This window comes from Ranitomeya imitator, chromosome 4, assembly GCF_032444005.1.
Source record: "Ranitomeya imitator isolate aRanImi1 chromosome 4, aRanImi1.pri, whole genome shotgun sequence".
In the NCBI taxonomy this organism is placed as follows: domain Eukaryota; kingdom Metazoa; phylum Chordata; class Amphibia; order Anura; family Dendrobatidae; genus Ranitomeya; species Ranitomeya imitator.
Window position 1 is genome coordinate 204,673,446 of NC_091285.1, and position 20,391 is coordinate 204,693,836.

The following is a 20,391-nucleotide window of genomic DNA, read 5'->3' on the forward strand; positions in this document are numbered from 1 at the left end:
TACTGACCGAATACTCAACCTGTGAACGTGGCCTTAAACATACTGTAGATAAAGCAAACATCCTCACTCCAAAGAAAAGCTGAAAAAAGAGTGAAGAACACCACAAAACAAGCTGAAATGCATGTGAACATAGTCTTACTCTGAAACGCTATGGTTATCTGTGGTGTCACATAGGACTGCAGGTGACATCTACTACATTATCTGTTCTCAGAGTTATCACTGCTATCTCTGGTGTTACATAGGACTGCAGGTGACATCTACTACATTATCTGTTCTCAGAGAGTTATCACTGCTATCTCTGGTGTTACGTAGGACTGCAGGTGACATCTACATTATCTGTTCTCAGAGAGTTATCACTGTGTTATCTGTGGTGTTACATAGGACTGGAGGTGACATCTACTACATGATCTGTACTCAGAGAGTTATCACTGCTATCTCTGGTGTTACATAGGACTGCAGGTGACATCTACTACATTATCTGTACTCAGAGTTTTCACTGTGTTTTCTGTGGTGTTAGATAGGACTGCAGGTGACATTACTACAGTAACTGTACTGAGAAAGTTATGACTGTGTTATCTGTTGTGTTACATAGGACTGCAGGTGACATCTACTACAGTATCTGTTCTCAGAGAGTTATCACTGCTATCTCTGGTGTTACATAGGACTGCGGGTGACATCTTCTACATTATCTGTACTCAGAGAGTTATCACTGTGTTATCTGCAGTGTCAAAAAAAATAAATAAGAGGGTGTTGGGGGGCAATTCTTTGTCTTGGGGCTTGGGCCCCCAAGCTTTTTGAACCCTAGCAACGCCCCTGCGTACAGCTAATAGTGGCAGAACCGTTGGCCAATATAAGGCCCCAGAATATGGAGGCCACAGTGCAAGCACTGGCTCCAGGCCTCTCCACCAACTGTATCTGCATCCTGCTCATGTAATGTAACCTAAATGGTTGTGATTTTACAATGTGAGCATTTGGGGCCCCTCTTTAAACTTTTGCCTAGGGCCCCACTTTGTCTAAAACCGGCCCTGAGTCCATCCAAAGGTTGGGCACTATTGACCAAGTTGTTAGAGTAACCCTTGTTTGAAACACCTTTCATAAATCAATATACGTGAAAAATAAGCAACTTTTTAATATATGTTATTAGCAAAATCTTTCTCCACCACGACCATGATTATTCATTCTCAAAATTCTCAATTCACATGTAAAATCTGTATTCAGTGAAATAAAACTTTCCCGTTACTGAGACAGGAGATGACAGTCGGCGCTCCTAAAGTTCTATGGAGCACTATTATTCTTATTTGAGGACATCCTGCAGCAGAATGTTTCTGCCTACCACCATCATCCTATCTCAGTAATGTAAAGTCTGTCTTCATTGAAACAGATTTTACCCATAAATTGAGAATGAAAGATCAGTCCTGGAGGAGAAAAAAAAACAGATTTCTCTGATGAGATTTATTACAAACATGCTTATTTTCATATGTATTATTGATTCATGAAATTAAAATTAAAACAACGGTTGCTCTTTACGTCTTCTCCTTGGGACACCTATTATAAACTTTAAATTGGGGCTACACGGTGACTGTGTTGCTTCTACATCGCAGTTCAATGCAAATGAATGGGATCACATTGTGACCCCTAGAGTACTGTCAGGCATAAAACAAAATACCTGCCTAAGTTGGATTTTTGGGACTTGTTTGTCATGCTCGCAGTACTCTAGGGGTCGCAATGTGACCCCATTCATTTGTATTGATCTGCGATGTAGTAGCGACACATAGACGCTGTGTAGTCCCAGTCCATTCCCTTTATTGCACTGCAGTGTAGTAACGACATGTGTATGGCTGCACATGTTGTGTGGTGGGAAAAGTTGCCATGTATCACCAGCCTTGTATTGCAAGTAGGTGTCTTACAAAGTTTATACTCACAATAATCTGTCAATACCAGACAAAAATAGGAAAATATTCTAGTTTGCATGAAGATGACAAAAGCATTGACTGTCACTGCTAATAACAGTTGTCCAATGGTGGTCGGCCATAACTAGTGGATAAACCACTTGCAGTCAAAAATTGGACATTTACTAAACTTTATAAACTCCATTCATTTAGGGAGACTAACAAAGCGTTTAGGCAGCTGATTGTATTTCAATCATGTCACACTGAATTATATACCATATCTATACTCACTACCAGCTTTGTAGCCAGGTCCTGGGGCAGTCGATTCTTGTTATATGCTTCCATCACATACTGGAGCAGTTGTATCTGGTCCTGTGTAAGTTCCTATTTTAACATGAATTACAATTAAGAAATGCTGAAAAATAATCACAATTGTTACGCTATGTTTTTTGTTCTTGTATCAGCACACTTTTAAGCGGGTTGTCCAAAGGAAAAAAGTTATCACTCATCCACAAGATACGTGATAACTTGTTGATCAGTTGGGGTGAAACCACTGAGACCTGATGCGATCGGCAGAATGGGATATTTGTATTCCTAACTTGCATCCCTGTTACAAAATGGAGCCGCACGTTGGACAACACCCTACTACTTCTCTATGGGGCTTCCTGAGAAAGAGCAGAAATAAACTGAGCATAGGCCAAGCATGCACACTGCCACTTCATTCTAATGGGGAGAAAAGTTCCCTGTTCTGCTGATTGGTGCAGATCCCAGCGGTGACAAATTGTTTTTCACTGGACAACCTCTTTGACTAATATTTTAAAAACTGCATATTTAACCTTATGCTATTCTAAGCTATTTTCCCCACTTGGGGTAAATGTTCTCTACGATTCTGTTTATTCACTGCATTTTATACTGCCCCATTCAAATCAAGTAGGGTGTAAAGGGCATGAGCTATAGATTAAGCCTAAGTACATAAAAGGATATTCTTAAGTTATTAAATTGCTTTAATTGGAAAGCATGAAAATAAGCCAGTTTGCAATTGATTTGCTTTATCTATGTGCTGTCATTCTGATGCAATGTTAGTGTTTACCTCTTATAGTGTACAGCTGGAAACCATGGAGTTCATAACTCTTAACATCCCAATTATATCTCTCCAGGTAATTGCTTTCTATAGCAGTTAGCTTCTCACCACCCTCCTCTTTCTCTCATCTTCTGAAGAAGCCTTAGGGTACCGTCACACAGTGGCATTTTGATCGCTACGACGGTACGATCCGTGACGCTCCAGCGTCGTAACAATATCGCTCCAGCGTCGTAGACTGCTGTCACACTTTGCAATGTACGACGCTGGAGCGATAATTTCATGACGTATGTGCGATGTAGAAGCCGTTGGTTACTATGCGCACATCGTATACAATATCGTGCACACCTTTGTTACACCATGCGATCATGCCGCCACAGCGGGACACTAGACGACGAAAGAAAGCTTCAAACGATCTGCTACGACGTACGATTCTCAGCGGGGTCCCTGATCGCAGGAGCGTGTCAGACACAGCGAGATCGTAACTATATCGCTGGAACGTCATGAATCGTGCCGTCGTAGCGATCAAAATGCCACTGTGTGACGGTACCCTAAGAGGAGACTTAATAGCTGTCTACAAATATCTCAAGGGCTGTCACATTGTAGAAGGATTATCTTTATTCTCATTTGCACACAGAAAGACTAGATATTAGATTAGAAATTAGAAAAAACTTTTTGACACTGAGGGTGATCAATGAGTGGAACAGGCTGCCACGAGAGGTGGTGAGTTCTCCTTCAATGGAAGTCTACAAACAGAGGCTGGACAGACATCTGTCTGGGATGATTTAGTGAATCCTACTTTGAGCGGGGGGTTGGACCAGATGACCCAGGAGGTCCCTTCCAACTCTACCATTCTATGATTCTATGATTCTATGAGATACAGTTATAAATCACCAGACCAGGAGCACAGCAGGTCTTCTAATCACGGCTCTCTGCTCTTCCTGTCCAGAGCTGTGTGCTTAATCAAATGCCCTGTTATTTCTATGTGTAAATTCTTCAATAAAAGTGTAGACTTCAGAACAAACCACTAATGACTGAATGTATAACAGCAGAACTTATACTGAGCTTTATAGTTCTACTAATACTAAAGTTCTCCTTACCAGAGCTGTCACTCAAAGAGCAGGGCCTAGAAACCCGGCAGTAAAGAAAATAAGGAATTGCATTGCTCTTAACTGTTCAAGGGACAATTTAAGAAACTCCCTTTAAAGAAAACCTCTGGCGCTCTGAAAAAATTGGTCATGCCTAGTGCATGAAAATCAAACATCACTAAAGAGAGAATTTCTGTGACCATAACCTCTGGCTTTGCAGTAGTATCTGGGGAGTTCTTTTATGCTTTGCACATCTCATCCCTTAACCCCTTCATGACCCAGCCTATTTTGACCTTAAAGACCTTGCTGTTTTTTGCAATTCTGACCAGTGTCCCTTTATGAGGTAATAACTCAGGAACGCTTCAACGGATCCTAGCGGTTCTGAGATTGTTTTTTTCGTGACATTTTGGGCTTCATGATAGTGGTAAATTTAGGTCAATAAATTCTGCGTTTATTTGTGATAAAAACGGAAATTTGGCGAAAATTTTGAAAATTTCGCAATTTTCACATTTTTAATTTTTATTCTGTTAAACCAGAGAGTTATGTGACACAAAATAGTTAATAAATAACATTTCCCACATGTATACTTTACATCAGCACAATTTTGGAAACAACATTTTTTTTTGCTAGGAAGTTATAAGGGTTAAAATTTGACCAGCGATTTCTCATTTTTACAACGAAATTTACAAAACCATTTTTTAGGGACCACCTCACATTTGAAGTCCGTTTGAGGGGTCTATATGGCTGAAAATACCCAAAAGTGACACCATTCTAAAAAATGCACCCCTCAAGGTACTCAAAACCACATTCAAGAAGTTTATTAACCCTTCAGGTACTTCACAGCAGCAGAAGCAACATGGAAGGAAAAAATGAACATTTAACTTTTTAGTCACAAAAATTATCTTTTAGCAAAATTTTTTCATTTTCCCAATGGTAAAAGGAGAAACTGAACCACGAAAGTTGTTGTCCAATTTGTCCTGAGTACGCTGATACCTCATATGTGGGGGTAAACCACTGTTTGGGCGCACGGCAGGGCTTGGAAGGGAAGCTCCACTCTTTAGCGGACACCATGTCACGTTTGGAGAGCCCCCGTGTGCCTAAAAATTGGAGCTCCCCCACAAGTGACCCCATTTTGGAAACTAGACCCCCCAAGGAACTTATCTAGATGCCTAGTGAGCACTTTAAACCCTCAGGTGCTTCACAAATTGATCTGTAAAAATGAAAAAGTACTTTTTTTTCACACAAAAATTATTTTCGCCTCAATTTTTTCATTTTCACATGGGCAATAGGATAAAATGGATCCTAAAATTTGTTGGGCAATTTCTCCCGAGTACGCCGATACCTCATATGTGGGGGTAAACCACTGTTTGGGCACACGGCAGGGCTCGGAAGGGAAGGCGCACCATTTGACTTTTTGATGGAAAATTAGCTCCAATTGTTAGCGGACACCATGTCGCGTTTGGAGAGCCCCTGTGTGCCTAAACACTGGAGCTCCCCCACAAGTGACCCTATTTTGGAAACTAGACCCCCCAAGGAACTTATCTAGATGCATATTGAGCACTTTAAACCCCCAGGTGCTTCACAGAAGTTTATAACGCAGAGCCATGAAAATAAAAAATAATTTTTGGACCCCAAATGTTGTTGTCCAGTTTGTCCTGAGTACACTGATACCCCATATGTGGGGGTAAACCACTGTTTGGGCGCACGGCAGGGCTCGGAAGGGAAGGCACGCCATTTGGCTTTTTAAATGGAAAATTAGCTCCAATCATTTGCGGACACCATGTCATGTTTGGAGAGCCCCTGTGTACCTAAACATTGGGTATCCCCCACAAATGACCCAATTTTGGAAACTAGACCCCCAAAGGAACTAATCTAGATGTGTGGTGAGGGCTTTGAATCCCCAAGTGCTTCACAGAAGTTTATAACGCAGAGCCATGAAAATAAAAAAAAAAAAATTATTTTCTCAAAAATGATCTTTTAGCCTGCAATTTCTTATTTTCCCAAGGGTAACAGGAGAAATTTGACCCCAAAAGTTGTTGTCCAGTTTCTCCTGAGTACGCTGATACCCCATATGTGGGGGTAAACCACTGTTTGGGCACATGCCGGGGCTCGGAAGTGAAGTAGTGACGTTTTGAAATGCAGACTTTGATGGAATGCTCTGCGGGCGTCACGTTGCGTTTGCAGAGCCCCTGATGTGGCTAAACAGTAGAAACCCCCCACAAGTGACCCCATTTTGGAAACTAGACCCCGAAAGGAACTTATCTAGATGGTGAGCACTTTGAACCCCCAAGTGCTTCACAGAAGTTTATCATGCAGAGCCGTGAAAATAATAAATACGTTTTCTTTCCTCAAAAATAATTATTTAGCCCAGAATTTTTTATTTTCCCAAGGGTTACAGGAGAAATTGGACCCCAAAAGTTGTTGTCCAGTTTCTCCTGAGTACGCTGATACCCCATGTGTGGGGGTAAACCACTGTTTGGGCACACGTCGGGGCTCAGAAGGGAAGTAGTGACTTTTGAAATGCAGACTTTGATGGAATAGTCTGCGGGCGTCACGTTGCGTTTGCAGAGCCCCTGGTATGCCTAAACAGTAGAAACCCCCCACAAGTGACCCCATTTTAGAAACTAGACCCCCCAAGGAACTTATCTAGATATGTGGTGAGCACTTTGAACCCCCAAGTGCTTCACAGACGTTTACAACGCAGAGCCGTGAAAATAAAAAATCATTTTTCTTTCCTCAAAAATGATGTTTTAGCAAGCATTTTTTTATTTTCACAAGGGTAACAGGAGAAATTGGACCCCAATAATTGTTGCGCAGTTTGTCCTAAGTACACTGATATCCCATATGAGGGGGTAAACCACTGTTTGGGCGCACGTCTGGGCTCGGAAGTGAGGGAGCACCATTTGACTTTTTGAATACAAGATTGGCTGGAATCAATGGTGGCGCCATGTTGCGTTTGGAGACCCCTGATGTGCCTAAACAGTGGAAACCCCTCAATTCTACCTCCAACACTAACCCCAACACACCCCTAACCCTAATCCCAACTGTAGCCATAACCCTAACCACAACCCTAACCCCAACACACCCCTTACCCTAATCACAACCCTAACCACAACCCTAATTCCAGCCCTAACCCTAAGGCTATGTGCCCACGTTGCGGATTCGTGTGAGATTTTTCAGCATCATTTTTGAAAAATCCGCGGGTAAAAGGCACTGCGGTTTACCTGCGGATTTACCGCGGATTTCCAGCGTTTTTTGTGCGGATTTCACCTGTGGATTCCTATTGAGGAACAGGTGTAAAACGCTGCGGAATCCGCACAAAGAATTGACATGCTGCGGAAAATACAACGCAGCGTTTCCGCGCTGTATTTTCTGCACCATGGGCACAGCGGATTTAGTTTTCCATAGGTTTACATGGTACTGTAAACCTGATGGAACACTGCTGCGGATCCGCAGCCAAATCCGCACCGTGTGCACATAGCCTAATTCTAAAGGTATGTGCACACTGCGGAAAACGCTGCGGATCCGCAGCAGTTTTCCATGAGTTTACAGTTCAATGTAAACCTATGAGAAACAAAAATCGCTGTACACATGCTGCAGAAAAACTGCACGGAAACGCAGCGGTTTACATTCTGCAGCATGTCACTTGTTTCTGCGGATTCCGCAGCGGTTTTACAACTGCTCCAATAGAAAATCGCAGTTGTAAAACCGCAGTGAAATGCGCAGAAAAACCGCGGTAAATCCGCCATAAGTCCGCAGCGGTTTAGCACTGCGGATTTATCAAATCCGCAGCGGAAAAATCCGCAGAGGAACAGAATCTGTGTGCACATACCGAAGCCCTAACCCTAGCCCTAGCCCTAACCCTAGCCCTAGCCCTAACCCTAACCCTAGCCCTAACCCTAACCCTAACCCTATTCTAACCTTAGTGGGGAAAAAAAAATTCTTTATTTTTTTATTTTCCCACCTATGGGGGTGACAAAGGGGGGGGGGTCATTTATTATTTTTTTTCATTTTGATCACTGTGATAGATTATATCTCAGTGATCAAAATGCACTTTGGAACGGCAGATTCGGCGGGCGCACTGCGCATGCGCCCGCCATTTTGGAAGATGGCGGCGCCCAGGGAGAAGACGGACGGACCCTGGCAGGATCGGTAAGTATGATGGGGTGGGGGGGAGCACGGGAGGGGGGATCGGAGCATGGGGGGTGGGGTTGGAGCGCGGGGGGGTGGAACGGTGCACGGGGGGGTGGAACGGAGCACGGGGGGTGGATCGGAGCACGGGGGGTGGATCGGAGTGCAGGGGGTTGGATCGGAGCACGCGGGGGTGATTGGAGCACGGGGGGAGCGGACAAGAGCACGGGGGGAGCGGAGCACAGGATGGAGGGGAGCCGGAGCAGTGTACTGGACAGATCGGAGGGCTGGGGGGGCGATCGGTGGGGTGGGGTGGGGGCACATTAGTGTTTCCAGCCATGGCCGATGATATTGCAGCATCGGCCATGGCTGGATTGCAATATTTCACCAGTTTTAATAGGTGAAATATTACAAATCGCTCTGATTGGCAGTTTCACTTTCAACAGCCAATCAGAGCGATCGTAGCCACGGGGGGGGTGAAGCCACCCCCCCTGGGCTAAACTACCACTCCCCCTGTCCCTGCAGATCGGGTGAAATGGGAGTTAACCCTTTCACCCGATCTGCAGTGACGTGATCTTTCCATGATGCCACATAGGCGTCACAGGTCGGATTGGCACCGACTTTCATGATGCCTACGTGGCGTCAAAGGTCGGGAAGGGGTTAAAATTGCTTACACCCTACCATACCACAATATATGCAGTCCTAGAATGACTTCCTCAGTATCTCACAGATCAAATGTGATGGCTCGGATTAAGCTCACAGTCACACCATAACATCATAATACCTGCAGTGAGGTCGTCTTTAACCCCTTTACCCCCAAGGGTGGTTTGCACGTTAATGACCAGGCCAATTTTTAAAATTCTGACCACTGTCCCTTTATGAGGTTATAACTCTGGAACGCTTCAACGGATCCCAGTGATTCTGACAATGTTTTCTCGTGACATATTGTACTTCATGATAGTGGTAAAAATTATTTGATAGTACCTGCGTTTATTTGTGAAAAAAATGGAAATTTGGCGAAAATTATGAAAATTTCGCAGTTTTCCAAATTTGAATTTTTATGCAATTAAATCACACAAAATACTTAATAAGTAACATTTCCCACATGTCTACTTTACATCAGCACAATTTTGGAACCAAAATTTTTTTTTGTTAGGGATTTATAAGGGTTAAAAATTGACCAGCAATTTCTCATTTTTACAACACCATTTTTTTTTTAGGGACCACATCTCATTTGAAGTCATTTTGAGGGGTCAATATGATAGAAAATACCCAAGTGTGACACCATTCCAAAAACCGCACCCCTCAAGGTGCTCAAAACCATATTCAAGAAGTTTATTAACCCTTCTGGTGCTTCACAGGAATTTTTGGAATGTTTAAATAAAAATTAACATTTAACTTTTTTTCACAAAAAATTTACTTCAGCTCCAATTTGTTTTATTTTACCAAGGGTAACAGGAGAAAATGGACCCGAAAAGTTGTTGTACAATTTGTCCTGAGTACACTGATACCCCATATGTGGGGGTAAACCACTGTTTTGGCACATGACAGAGCTCGGAAGCGAAGGAGCGCCATTTGACTTTTCAATGCAAAATTGACTGGAATCGAGATGGGATACCATGTTGCGTTTGGAGAGCCCCTGATGTGCCTAAACATTGAAACCCACCACAAGTGACACCATTTTGGAAAGTAGACCCCCTAAGGAACTTATCTAGAGGTGTGGTGAGCACTTTGACCCACCAAGTGCTTCACAGAAGTTTATAATGCAGAACCGTAAAAATAAAAAATCATATTTTTTCACAAAAATTCTTTTTGCCCCCAATTTTTTATTTTCCCAAGGGTAAGAGTAGAAATTGGACCCCAAAAGTTGTTGTACAATTTGTCCTGAGTACGCTGATACCCCATATGTGGGGGTAAACCACTGTTTGGGCGCGTGGGAGGGCTCGGAAGGGAAGGAGCTCCATTTGGAATGCAGACTTAGATGGAATGGTCTGCAGGTGTCACATTGCGTTTGCAGAGCTATTCATGAATTTCTTTTGGGGGAGGCGTTTGTGCACACCATTAACATGACATACCTATGGATCCTTTAGCCCTAGATCTCCTGAGGTACCACTTTCTGGAGGTGAAACATGTCGAGATATTTGATAGACGTGGATTGATAAGTATCCTAGCACATGCCACTTCTCATTCTAAGGCCGGGGTCACACTTGCGAGTGCAATGTGAGAAACTCGCGCGAGTCTCTCGCCTCAATGCCGGCGGTTCGGACAGGAGCGTTCAGCTATATAGAAATACATGCAGCCACACACTCCGGTCCCGAGTGCCGGTGGCAGTGCCGGGTATTGAGGCAAGAAACTCGGGCGAGTTTCTCACATTGCACTCGCAAGTGTGACCCAGGCCTACGATTTATTATTGACACGTGGATTGATAAGTACCATGGCAGATGCTCTTATATTTGATGTATTTCTCCATTAATCAAGGATTTTGTATGTTGCTTGTCAGCATTTCATGTAGATTTTTCATCATTAATACACATGGATAGGGTGGCAACTTCTACGATCAAGAGGGGTCACTCTAGGGCAGTGTTTAACTCCAGTCCTCAAGACCCACCAACAGGTCATGTTTTTAAGATTTCTTTAGTATTGCATAGGTGATGGAATTAATGCTTGAGCAGGTGATGAAATTATCACCTGTGCAATACTAAGGATATCCTGAAAATTTGGCCTGTTGGCAGGTCTTGAGGACTGGGGTTGAAAAACACTGCTCTCGGGGATACCATGGAAATATGATTACTCATCTGACTATGCTTCCTGTTTTACTGTCCTTGAATAAGTGCAACTAGACACTATGTCTCATGTAGTATATTGCTACTATTTATTGTAGTCAGATCAGTTATAAACTGGAGCCACCCCAGAGCAAGTCATGTTTGTATATACACACAATTAAGCCCTATATCTGGGGCACAGATCTTTACAATGAGACAATAGTGAAGGAACACATAATGAATTGATTTATTGATTATACTGAATCCAGTATCTTGGTGATAACTCTTACATCATTATTGCTATATTTTATTAGTGCACATTCACTACTTTTTGTTGCGATGTTCTTTTTAATTAATATAATAAAAGTAAAATTTTAAGGATATATTCATTTTAGTTATTTTGATTCATTTTCCTGTAAGCATCTATCCTGGTCAACCAATTGGTTGCAGCCTTGTCTCATTTGTGGACCACTTTGGGGAGAAATTACAAAAACTGTTCTGGAGCATTGGTATAAGTTTTCTCCCAAAGTAATGCAAGCATTTTGCATCTCCTAAACCATGGACCACTTCTGCCTCTTCCATAAAATGTTTAAAATAAAATTACTGCTGTGCCATGCTTAGGAACTGTAATGTGCTGCTGCAGTGCAGTATAGTGGTTTATTCCACCAGGGGGTGCTGGTGAGGGAAGAGAGATTGTACACATAACTTAGCAACACTGAACAGCAGCACAGGTGCCACAGGTAACGAAAGAGTAGTCAGACAAGCCAAGGTCATACACAGAGAGGTCAGCGCAGAACACAGGGGCAGTCAGAAGAATAGTCAGGGACAAGCAAGAAATCAGAGCCTACCGGGAAAGTGGTAACCAAAACATGAGACGTAAGATGAAGGCGGGGTAAAAGCCAGAGTCGAAGCCAGTCGGGGAGCATTGTATCAGAAATGGAAAACAAAGGGCAAAGTCAACAGATCAGATCGAGTCATACATTGGTACAGGCAGTCAGAGGCACAAGGAACATTAATACAGGTAAGAGGCTCAAGCCGGGAAGCATGAACTATAGCTGACACTGGCCCGCAGGCTGCAGAGGACTGAAATAGCCCAGCCAGCTTCAAAATGAGGCAGAGGAGATTAACTCCCGCATGACCAGTCCAGAGACAAAGCAGATAAAAACAAACTCAGGACTGGATCATGACAGGAACAAGCAGCAGTGATGCAGATGACAAAGCAGACGGTGACTGCTTTACTCATCATGTTAACCAGCCAGTAGGTGGATGCACACAGTCCCTCCTAGAAGAGGCAGTGTTTGCGACTGGATCAATTGCCACACTGCACCACAGCTCAGGAGCATTGGTCCTGTCTTGCATTACTCATACAATCATTGATTTCCATAAGCATTGTGTGATACTTAATTTCCCCTGTGGTGATGATGCAAAAAAGAATTAATCTAGAATTACAGTGGATTTAGGCTAGCCAACCCATGGAGATAAATAACCCCTAATCGGTTACATAGAAGTCCATCAGTGGTCCTTTAATGGCATGTCAGGAAACAGGAAACAGGAAACAGGAACACATGGGCTACTTTTCAAACTGAGTGTTTTTGGTTTTACTATTCTCTTTTGTGTCTTCAGGTTTCTTGGTGGTGTGTGAACATGATCATACAGACTTGTTCACTGTGCAAGTAGCCCATGTGTTCCTGTTTCCATAATTGTTCTCTTGTGTCTACAAGACTGGGGAGTTCCACCACTCCTCTTGGGCTATCTGCACAAAAGCTGTTCTACCCTGTATGCACACATGGATTTTTTCCTCTCTGAACCCTGTTCACACAGGTTATATACAGATGATCAGGTTTTTAAATACATCAGATAGGGATTGCATACATTAGTTAGGACTGCTCTGATAAGGGTATACCGTGAAGATTGGTAGAGCAGCTTAGTATACATTTTTTGCAAAAAACGTATCAACCAAATACCCTGTTTTTTACATCTTTTACTAGCACTTGCGGATTACTGCAACATTTTTTCAAACTGAGTGTTTTTGGTTTTACTATTCTCTTTTGTGTCTTCAGGTTTCTTGGTGGTGTGTGAACATGATCATACAGACTTGTTCACTGTGCAAGTAGCCCATGTGTTCCTGTTTCCATAATTGTTCTCTTGTGTCTACAAGACTGGGGAGTTCCACCACTCCTCTTGGGCTATCTGCACAAAAGCTGTTCTACCCTGTATGCACACATGGATTTTTTCCTCTCTGAACCCTGTTCACACAGGTTATATACAGATGATCAGGTTTTTAAATACATCAGATAGGGATTGCATACATTAGTTAGGACTGCTCTGATAAGGGTATACCGTGAAGATTGGTAGAGCAGCTTAGTATACATTTTTTGCAAAAAACGTATCAACCAAATACCCTGTTTTTTACATCTTTTACTAGCACTTGCGGATTACTGCAACATTTTTTCAAACTGAGTGTTTTTGGTTTTACTATTCTCTTTTGTGTCTTCAGGTTTCTTGGTGGTGTGTGAACATGATCATACAGACTTGTTCACTGTGCAAGTAGCCCATGTGTTCCTGTTTCCATAATTGTTCTCTTGTGTCTACAAGACTGGGGAGTTCCACCACTCCTCTTGGGCTATCTGCACAAAAGCTGTTCTACCCTGTATGCACACATGGATTTTTTCCTCTCTGAACCCTGTTCACACAGGTTATATACAGATGATCAGGTTTTTAAATACATCAGATAGGGATTGCATACATTAGTTAGGACTGCTCTGATAAGGGTATACCGTGAAGATTGGTAGAGCAGCTTAGTATACATTTTTTGCAAAAAACGTATCAACCAAATACCCTGTTTTTTACATCTTTTACTAGCACTTGCGGATTACTGCAACATTTTTTCAAACTGAGTGTTTTTGGTTTTACTATTCTCTTTTGTGTCTTCAGGTTTCTTGGTGGTGTGTGAACATGATCATACAGACTTGTTCACTGTGCAAGTAGCCCATGTGTTCCTGTTTCCATAATTGTTCTCTTGTGTCTACAAGACTGGGGAGTTCCACCACTCCTCTTGGGCTATCTGCACAAAAGCTGTTCTACCCTGTATGCACACATGGATTTTTTCCTCTCTGAACCCTGTTCACACAGGTTATATACAGATGATCAGGTTTTTAAATACATCAGATAGGGATTGCATACATTAGTTAGGACTGCTCTGATAAGGGTATACCGTGAAGATTGGTAGAGCAGCTTAGTATACATTTTTTGCAAAAAACGTATCAACCAAATACCCTGTTTTTTACATCTTTTACTAGCACTTGCGGATTACTGCAACATTTTTTCAAACTGAGTGTTTTTGGTTTTACTATTCTCTTTTGTGTCTTCAGGTTTCTTGGTGGTGTGTGAACATGATCATACAGACTTGTTCACTGTGCAAGTAGCCCATGTGTTCCTGTTTCCATAATTGTTCTCTTGTGTCTACAAGACTGGGGAGTTCCACCACTCCTCTTGGGCTATCTGCACAAAAGCTGTTCTACCCTGTATGCACACATGGATTTTTTCCTCTCTGAACCCTGTTCACACAGGTTATATACAGATGATCAGGTTTTTAAATACATCAGATAGGGATTGCATACATTAGTTAGGACTGCTCTGATAAGGGTATACCGTGAAGATTGGTAGAGCAGCTTAGTATACATTTTTTGCAAAAAACGTATCAACCAAATACCCTGTTTTTTACATCTTTTACTAGCACTTGCGGATTACTGCAACATTTTTTCAAACTGAGTGTTTTTGGTTTTACTATTCTCTTTTGTGTCTTTAATGGCATGTGTAGACAAGCCAATCACCCTTCCCATGTGAAATGAATGATCATTAGTACAATTGTTCTCTGCCCAAAGACATAGTCATTATTCTTAGCAGCCATGGTCCTGTTTACACAGGAGGATGTGCTGCGCAGAACGATAATTTTTAAGCAAGCTTAAAAATCATCCACCTATTGCATGAGAAACCTGTGTTCCAAGGAATGCTTATTCTAGATAATTGAGTATACGCATCCTTATTGCTAGGTTTTTCCACAGATAGCAGTTGATCATAAGCGGTCTCAGGGTGATTGTTTGAGATCAGGTTAACATCAAGTGAGTGACCCTTCCAACAAGTATGCCAAGTGAGGATTGGCCAGCAAACAACCTTCTAGGCTACGTTCCCATGATGGGCTTGATGATGAAGAATTTCTGAATCTATTAAGTAAATTAATTTACTTGCATTTTTTATTTGATTATTTGAGTGCATTTTTTTACAGGCTTTTTTTTATTGCGTTTTCAGCACTGTGTTTTTGTCTTTTTGGTATGTCATGTTTTAAACAAAGCTGCTTTTTTATTGCAATCCTATAATTACCACCAAATATAATATAATAAATTAAACAAGTAACTGCAGCAAAATGATCATATATTTTGTTGACATATACTAAAAGCATCTTTCCATCTTAACACACTCCCTTTTTTCAGGTTTTATGTTTTATCTTTTTTGTCTTCTGTAATTGTGGTTTTAGTATATGTCAATAAACTGTAGTGTAATTTTGCTATAAGGACTTGTGAAATGTATTTTATTATACTGTATTTGGTGTTAATTATAGGATTACATGTAACTTTTGGGTACCTCCAATAAGTACACTTAATTATCTTGATTACTGGATTAGTTTTCCAGTTTTGGTAATAATTTTTTTTTATACTTCCTGGTATTTGACTTTGACAAAACTTTATTGATACAGGTATGTGTATATATTTTTGATGCATGCCGCATCAGAAATGCACTAAAAATGCATGTGTGTTTTTTACATGCAGATTTTCCACATCTAATGCAAGCCATAAAACTCAGCAAACCCACAAGAGAAATTGATATGCTGTGAATTTGAAACCCGCACCTCCGGTTAGTTTATGTTGAATAAAAAAGAAGCGCAGTGTGCATGAGTTCTCTATAAATCCCATCCACTTTGCTGGAAGTGTAAGATGCCTCATTTCATTCTCTATCCATGCACAAGGTCACATACTGTACACACTCTGCTACCTTGCATTCACAACACATAGAAGGAAAGTTGAGGAAGTATGGAAACCACATGGATAATCAATGATCTTAAAATGTTGTTTCCTTGTTTTCATCACTTATTAATAATAGGAGACAAGTCCTGAGATGCTGCAGGCCATGGTAGCACCTTTAGGCCATGCAGGTGGTCACAGTAGAGCAAGCAACATGTGGCCTCGCAATATGTTGAAAAAAGGCTCCTGGGACACTTTGGAGAAATGACTGTACCACCGGCTCCACGACTGATCCATTTTGTACTGTAAGTGTAAGTGGATGTCACATAACAAGTCTAAGGTATCAAACAGTGTCTAAATATACCATCAGAAAGCTAAGAACCAGAAGTCCAGCTACTGGTGTTTCAATAAACTCACGCCACCACTCCTAAAAGCTATCATGGTGTGGAGCAAGATGGCAATGGAGCCTGGAATGGAGGTCTATCCTCTTCAGTGAGTCCATCCTCTTCAGATGAGTCTCTCCTTTGTCTTGGATACAATGATAGCAGAAAACTGGTCACATAGGTAACATCATGAAAAAGCATTAATAAGGGAAAGTCACACCTGTCCTATTCCTAGAATTATGGTGTAGAGTGGTATAATGTATCATAGCTGAACCCCTCTAGTTCTCATTCCAGGTACACTAACAGCTTAGCATTTCATTTGGTTATGGAACCAGTGGTACGGAAATTTCTTCAGTGTGTTTCATGAGCCATTTTTCAAAACGAAAACATCAAGTCACATGTTTCTTGGGCTACTGTGAGCAGGCTGTGTGACCTAAACTTGCTACCATGGCTTGAAGCACATCTGATATGCTATTGGTTGACAATTGCAAAGGAAACTGCCAGCAGCAGATCTTGATGATTTCCATTCCCAGGTGCTTTCAGCGTGGCACCGCATTCCTCAGACAGCCATTGCTAACATTATTGATAGCATGCAAAGGCGAGTAAGTGCATGTATTTCTGAATGTGTTGCTTATACTCAATACTGAATAAATTGAGATGTTTTGAAGTGTTTCAATTTTTTCAGTATTTGCATATGATTAACATGCCTATCGATCCTGTGATTTCTATAATTCCATGACTTTTCTTTTTGGTGTTGCAATTACAATGTATAGGAGTATAGTTCTGGAGTTATCAATTTTCACATGGGTATGCACATCCACTTTTCTACACACAACATAAATATAATGAAAGGTAACCTGAATATAACAAATACATTTCAGATTTGTATTAGGTTATTAGAAAAAAACATATATGCAGACACATCATATTTACAACCAAATAAAAAGAGCACAACGTGCAAAACTCAAGGTCCTTGGTAAAACCAATATACAAAGAAAAAAGCCCAAACAAGTAGAATAGTAAATACAAAGACGGTATATTTAAATTAATCAAAGGATACGCATACAAGATCACATAATAAACTAATTTATAAAAATAAAAAAAATTAACTTGGGATCCTATAATACGGTTTATAACAAACATAAATGTAGTTCAAAGACAGCTATATGGGTTAAGAGTCCCCATACATATCGCCCGTTTGTCGGCTTCTTCAGGGGATACCATATAGTTGTTACATTATGACTCAAACTCAGTGTTTGGTGGGATATATTTGCACTACTAAAGGGAATGAGGCCAAGAGCCAATCTCTTAGGATACATCTACACAAGGTGCCCTTCAAAGGGCTAATGCTTTATCAGTCATGAGTCATGAACTATTAACAATTTAGTATTTAGGGACTGTTTGTTCTCTGACACAAGAGCTCTCATCTGCATATATTTACCACTTACACAACTTGCACTTTTATTGGACACACAAAACATAAATCTTTTTGAAGACCAACACCTATAAAAGCCAAATGTGTTGCCTTCATCCTATACAGCAGTGGGGGTCAGACATTTTTTTATTTGTTTTTTGTACTGTCTGATTTCAAGTGCATAGCCTCTAATTGTTGACTAATTGTATTGCTGGTCTCCCTCAGCAGTGTCTGCGGCAAATACCCCAATTACAGTGCCTGACGCCATGACCTTCTTAACGAGGTTGTGATTTTCATTCTGTCATTCCATAGTTGTAAACTGATTTCAAATGTAGAAGGTTATATGCCTTTCTTTACAGACTATATTAGATTTATTTGTGTCTGAAACCCCTACAGCAGAATACAAAAAATGGAAGTCTCTACCTGTCAGCGTTATCCTATGATCTAACCTTCCATGTGAGCTCTGTGAGTGCCGCTGGATAAATGCTGTATCTGCTTCTTTTATTGTACTGTGTGTAACATAAACCTACATAACAACTTTATGAAGCGTTTTAACCCCTTAGTGACGGAGCCAAATTTTTTAAATTTGACCAGTGTCACTTTATGTGGTAATAACTCTGCAACGCTTCAACAAATCCCAGTGATTTTGAGATTGTTTTTTCAAGACACATTACACTTTATGATAATGGTAAATATAGGTCAATATGTTTTGTGTTTTTTTTATAAAAAATATCAAAAATTTGAGAAAAATGTTAAAAAATTAGCAATTTTCAAAATTTGAATGATTATCCCTTTAATCCAGATGGTCATACCACAGCAAACCATTAATAAGTAACATTTCCCACATGTCGGCTTTACATCAGCACCATTTGTAAAATGTTATTTTATTTTGTTAGCATTTTAGGAGGTTTAAAAATGTAGCAGAAATTTTTCATTTTTTCAAGGAAATTTACTAAATTTATTTTTTTAGGGATCTATCCAGGTTTGAAGTGACTTTAGGGGTCTCATATATTGGGAAACCCCCAAACGTGATACCATTTTAAAAACAGCACCCCCTGACATATCGAAAACTGCTGTCAGGTAGTTTATTAACCCTTCAGATGCTTTACAGGAATTAATGCAAAGTGGTATGACAGAAATTAAAATTTGTATTTTTACCACCTAAATGCCTCTAACTTCTGAACAGGTTACAACAGCCATCAGATGCTAATGCTGCTATTTGGTCCTGAATTGCCGTGGCAAACATCAGGACCACACAATCATGATCTGAGGGCACCAACTAGCATAAAGAGGAAGCCCCCACACTCTGTTAACCATTTATAACGAAGTAGTCACTATTTACAGCAGCATCTAAGGGGTTAAACAGATTTGCACGGTGCAAACACTGATCGTGGCTGATTCAGAAAGTTGTCAGCTATAGTGCACAACTGACAGATGCTGGATTGTTATCTGTATGGGGAGGCTATTCTCTTATATATCAGGTCAGTTAAAAGACGTATTGGCGGTCATTAAGGGGATGGGTTTTTGAAAAATCCATTGACAAAGTCACATGCAATTTATTATTGACTTTAGGACTATAAGCATAATTTACAGGATGACTTTGGCATGTTACGTAAAATAAATATACACAGTAGCTGAAAAACCTGTATGTATACTGTATTGTATATAATGGTTACAAGTCACATGGCAAATATTAAACGATCAATGCTTGCAGACCAAAATTTTGCACAAGTCCACCTTTTATTGATCATTGTATGAAGTGATGTAATATACAGTATGTTCTTACTATCTGTAGATCATTATTTGTATGCTCCGATGCACTATACATACTTGTATACTTGTGTAGGACCTGCAGGAGAATGAACCATGGTGCCCTCTGTATGTGAGTGTTGCTGTGAATGATAAAGGAATTGGAGGCATCTGATGGTTGACCACAGCAGAGGTGCATTGTCTAAGTAGAGTCCAGAAGGAGGTTTGTGCTAGCCAGGGAAAGGGTGAACAGCGAGGGGGGACGCTGATGTAATATGCCACCTCACTATTTGGGATAAAGTGAATTGATGAATTAACAAAGTTCAGTGGCATTTGAGCAGATTGTGTATATTAGGTTCTAGATTGGAGAACAATTGGTCTGAGCAGGAGACTGTGGTCAAGAATGATAATTTGTCTTTCTGCAGCAAGGCAAAAGGCAACTAGTAGTGGTTAAAACATAGAATTCAGTGATGTGTCACATGTCATGTTGCGTCTTCTTGTTTACATACAGTGAAGGTTTTATCACCAGGACATTATCATTGCTGTGACTACCTGTCATGTGCTTGCTAGTCCGACACCTCCCACTCCTGTGATAAGCAGATCACTGTCAATAGACAATGTACATAGAGCTTGGTGGATGCAGGGTTAGCTCTGTTTCATGCTACATCTAAGAACTCTTATTGCATGCACCCAGTAAACTTAATCATACATTGTTGGAATCGGGGTCGCTTTTCCTACATTATGCTGCACTTAGATTAGGTAGAAAAAGCCTGGTGACAGATTATCTTTACATCAACATCCAATTGTGAAAATGCTTCATTTTCTATTATCTACAAATCAAACAGGACTTTTATTCATGGCACAAACCTGTTAAACATT

The 20,391-nt window shown here is 40.9% G+C and overlaps 1 protein-coding gene across 3 annotated transcripts in view; it reads right to left on the reverse strand.

Moving 5' to 3' along the window:
• Positions 1–20,391, reverse strand: part of NR1H4 (nuclear receptor subfamily 1 group H member 4) — a 288,102-nt gene that overhangs the window by 62,448 nt on the left and 205,263 nt on the right. For all 3 annotated transcript variants that reach the window (XM_069764302.1, XM_069764304.1, XM_069764303.1), the window contains one exon: positions 2,181–2,273. In XM_069764302.1, the coding sequence (XP_069620403.1) occupies positions 2,181–2,273 (93 nt within the window). The remainder of the gene's footprint in view (positions 1–2,180; positions 2,274–20,391) is intronic.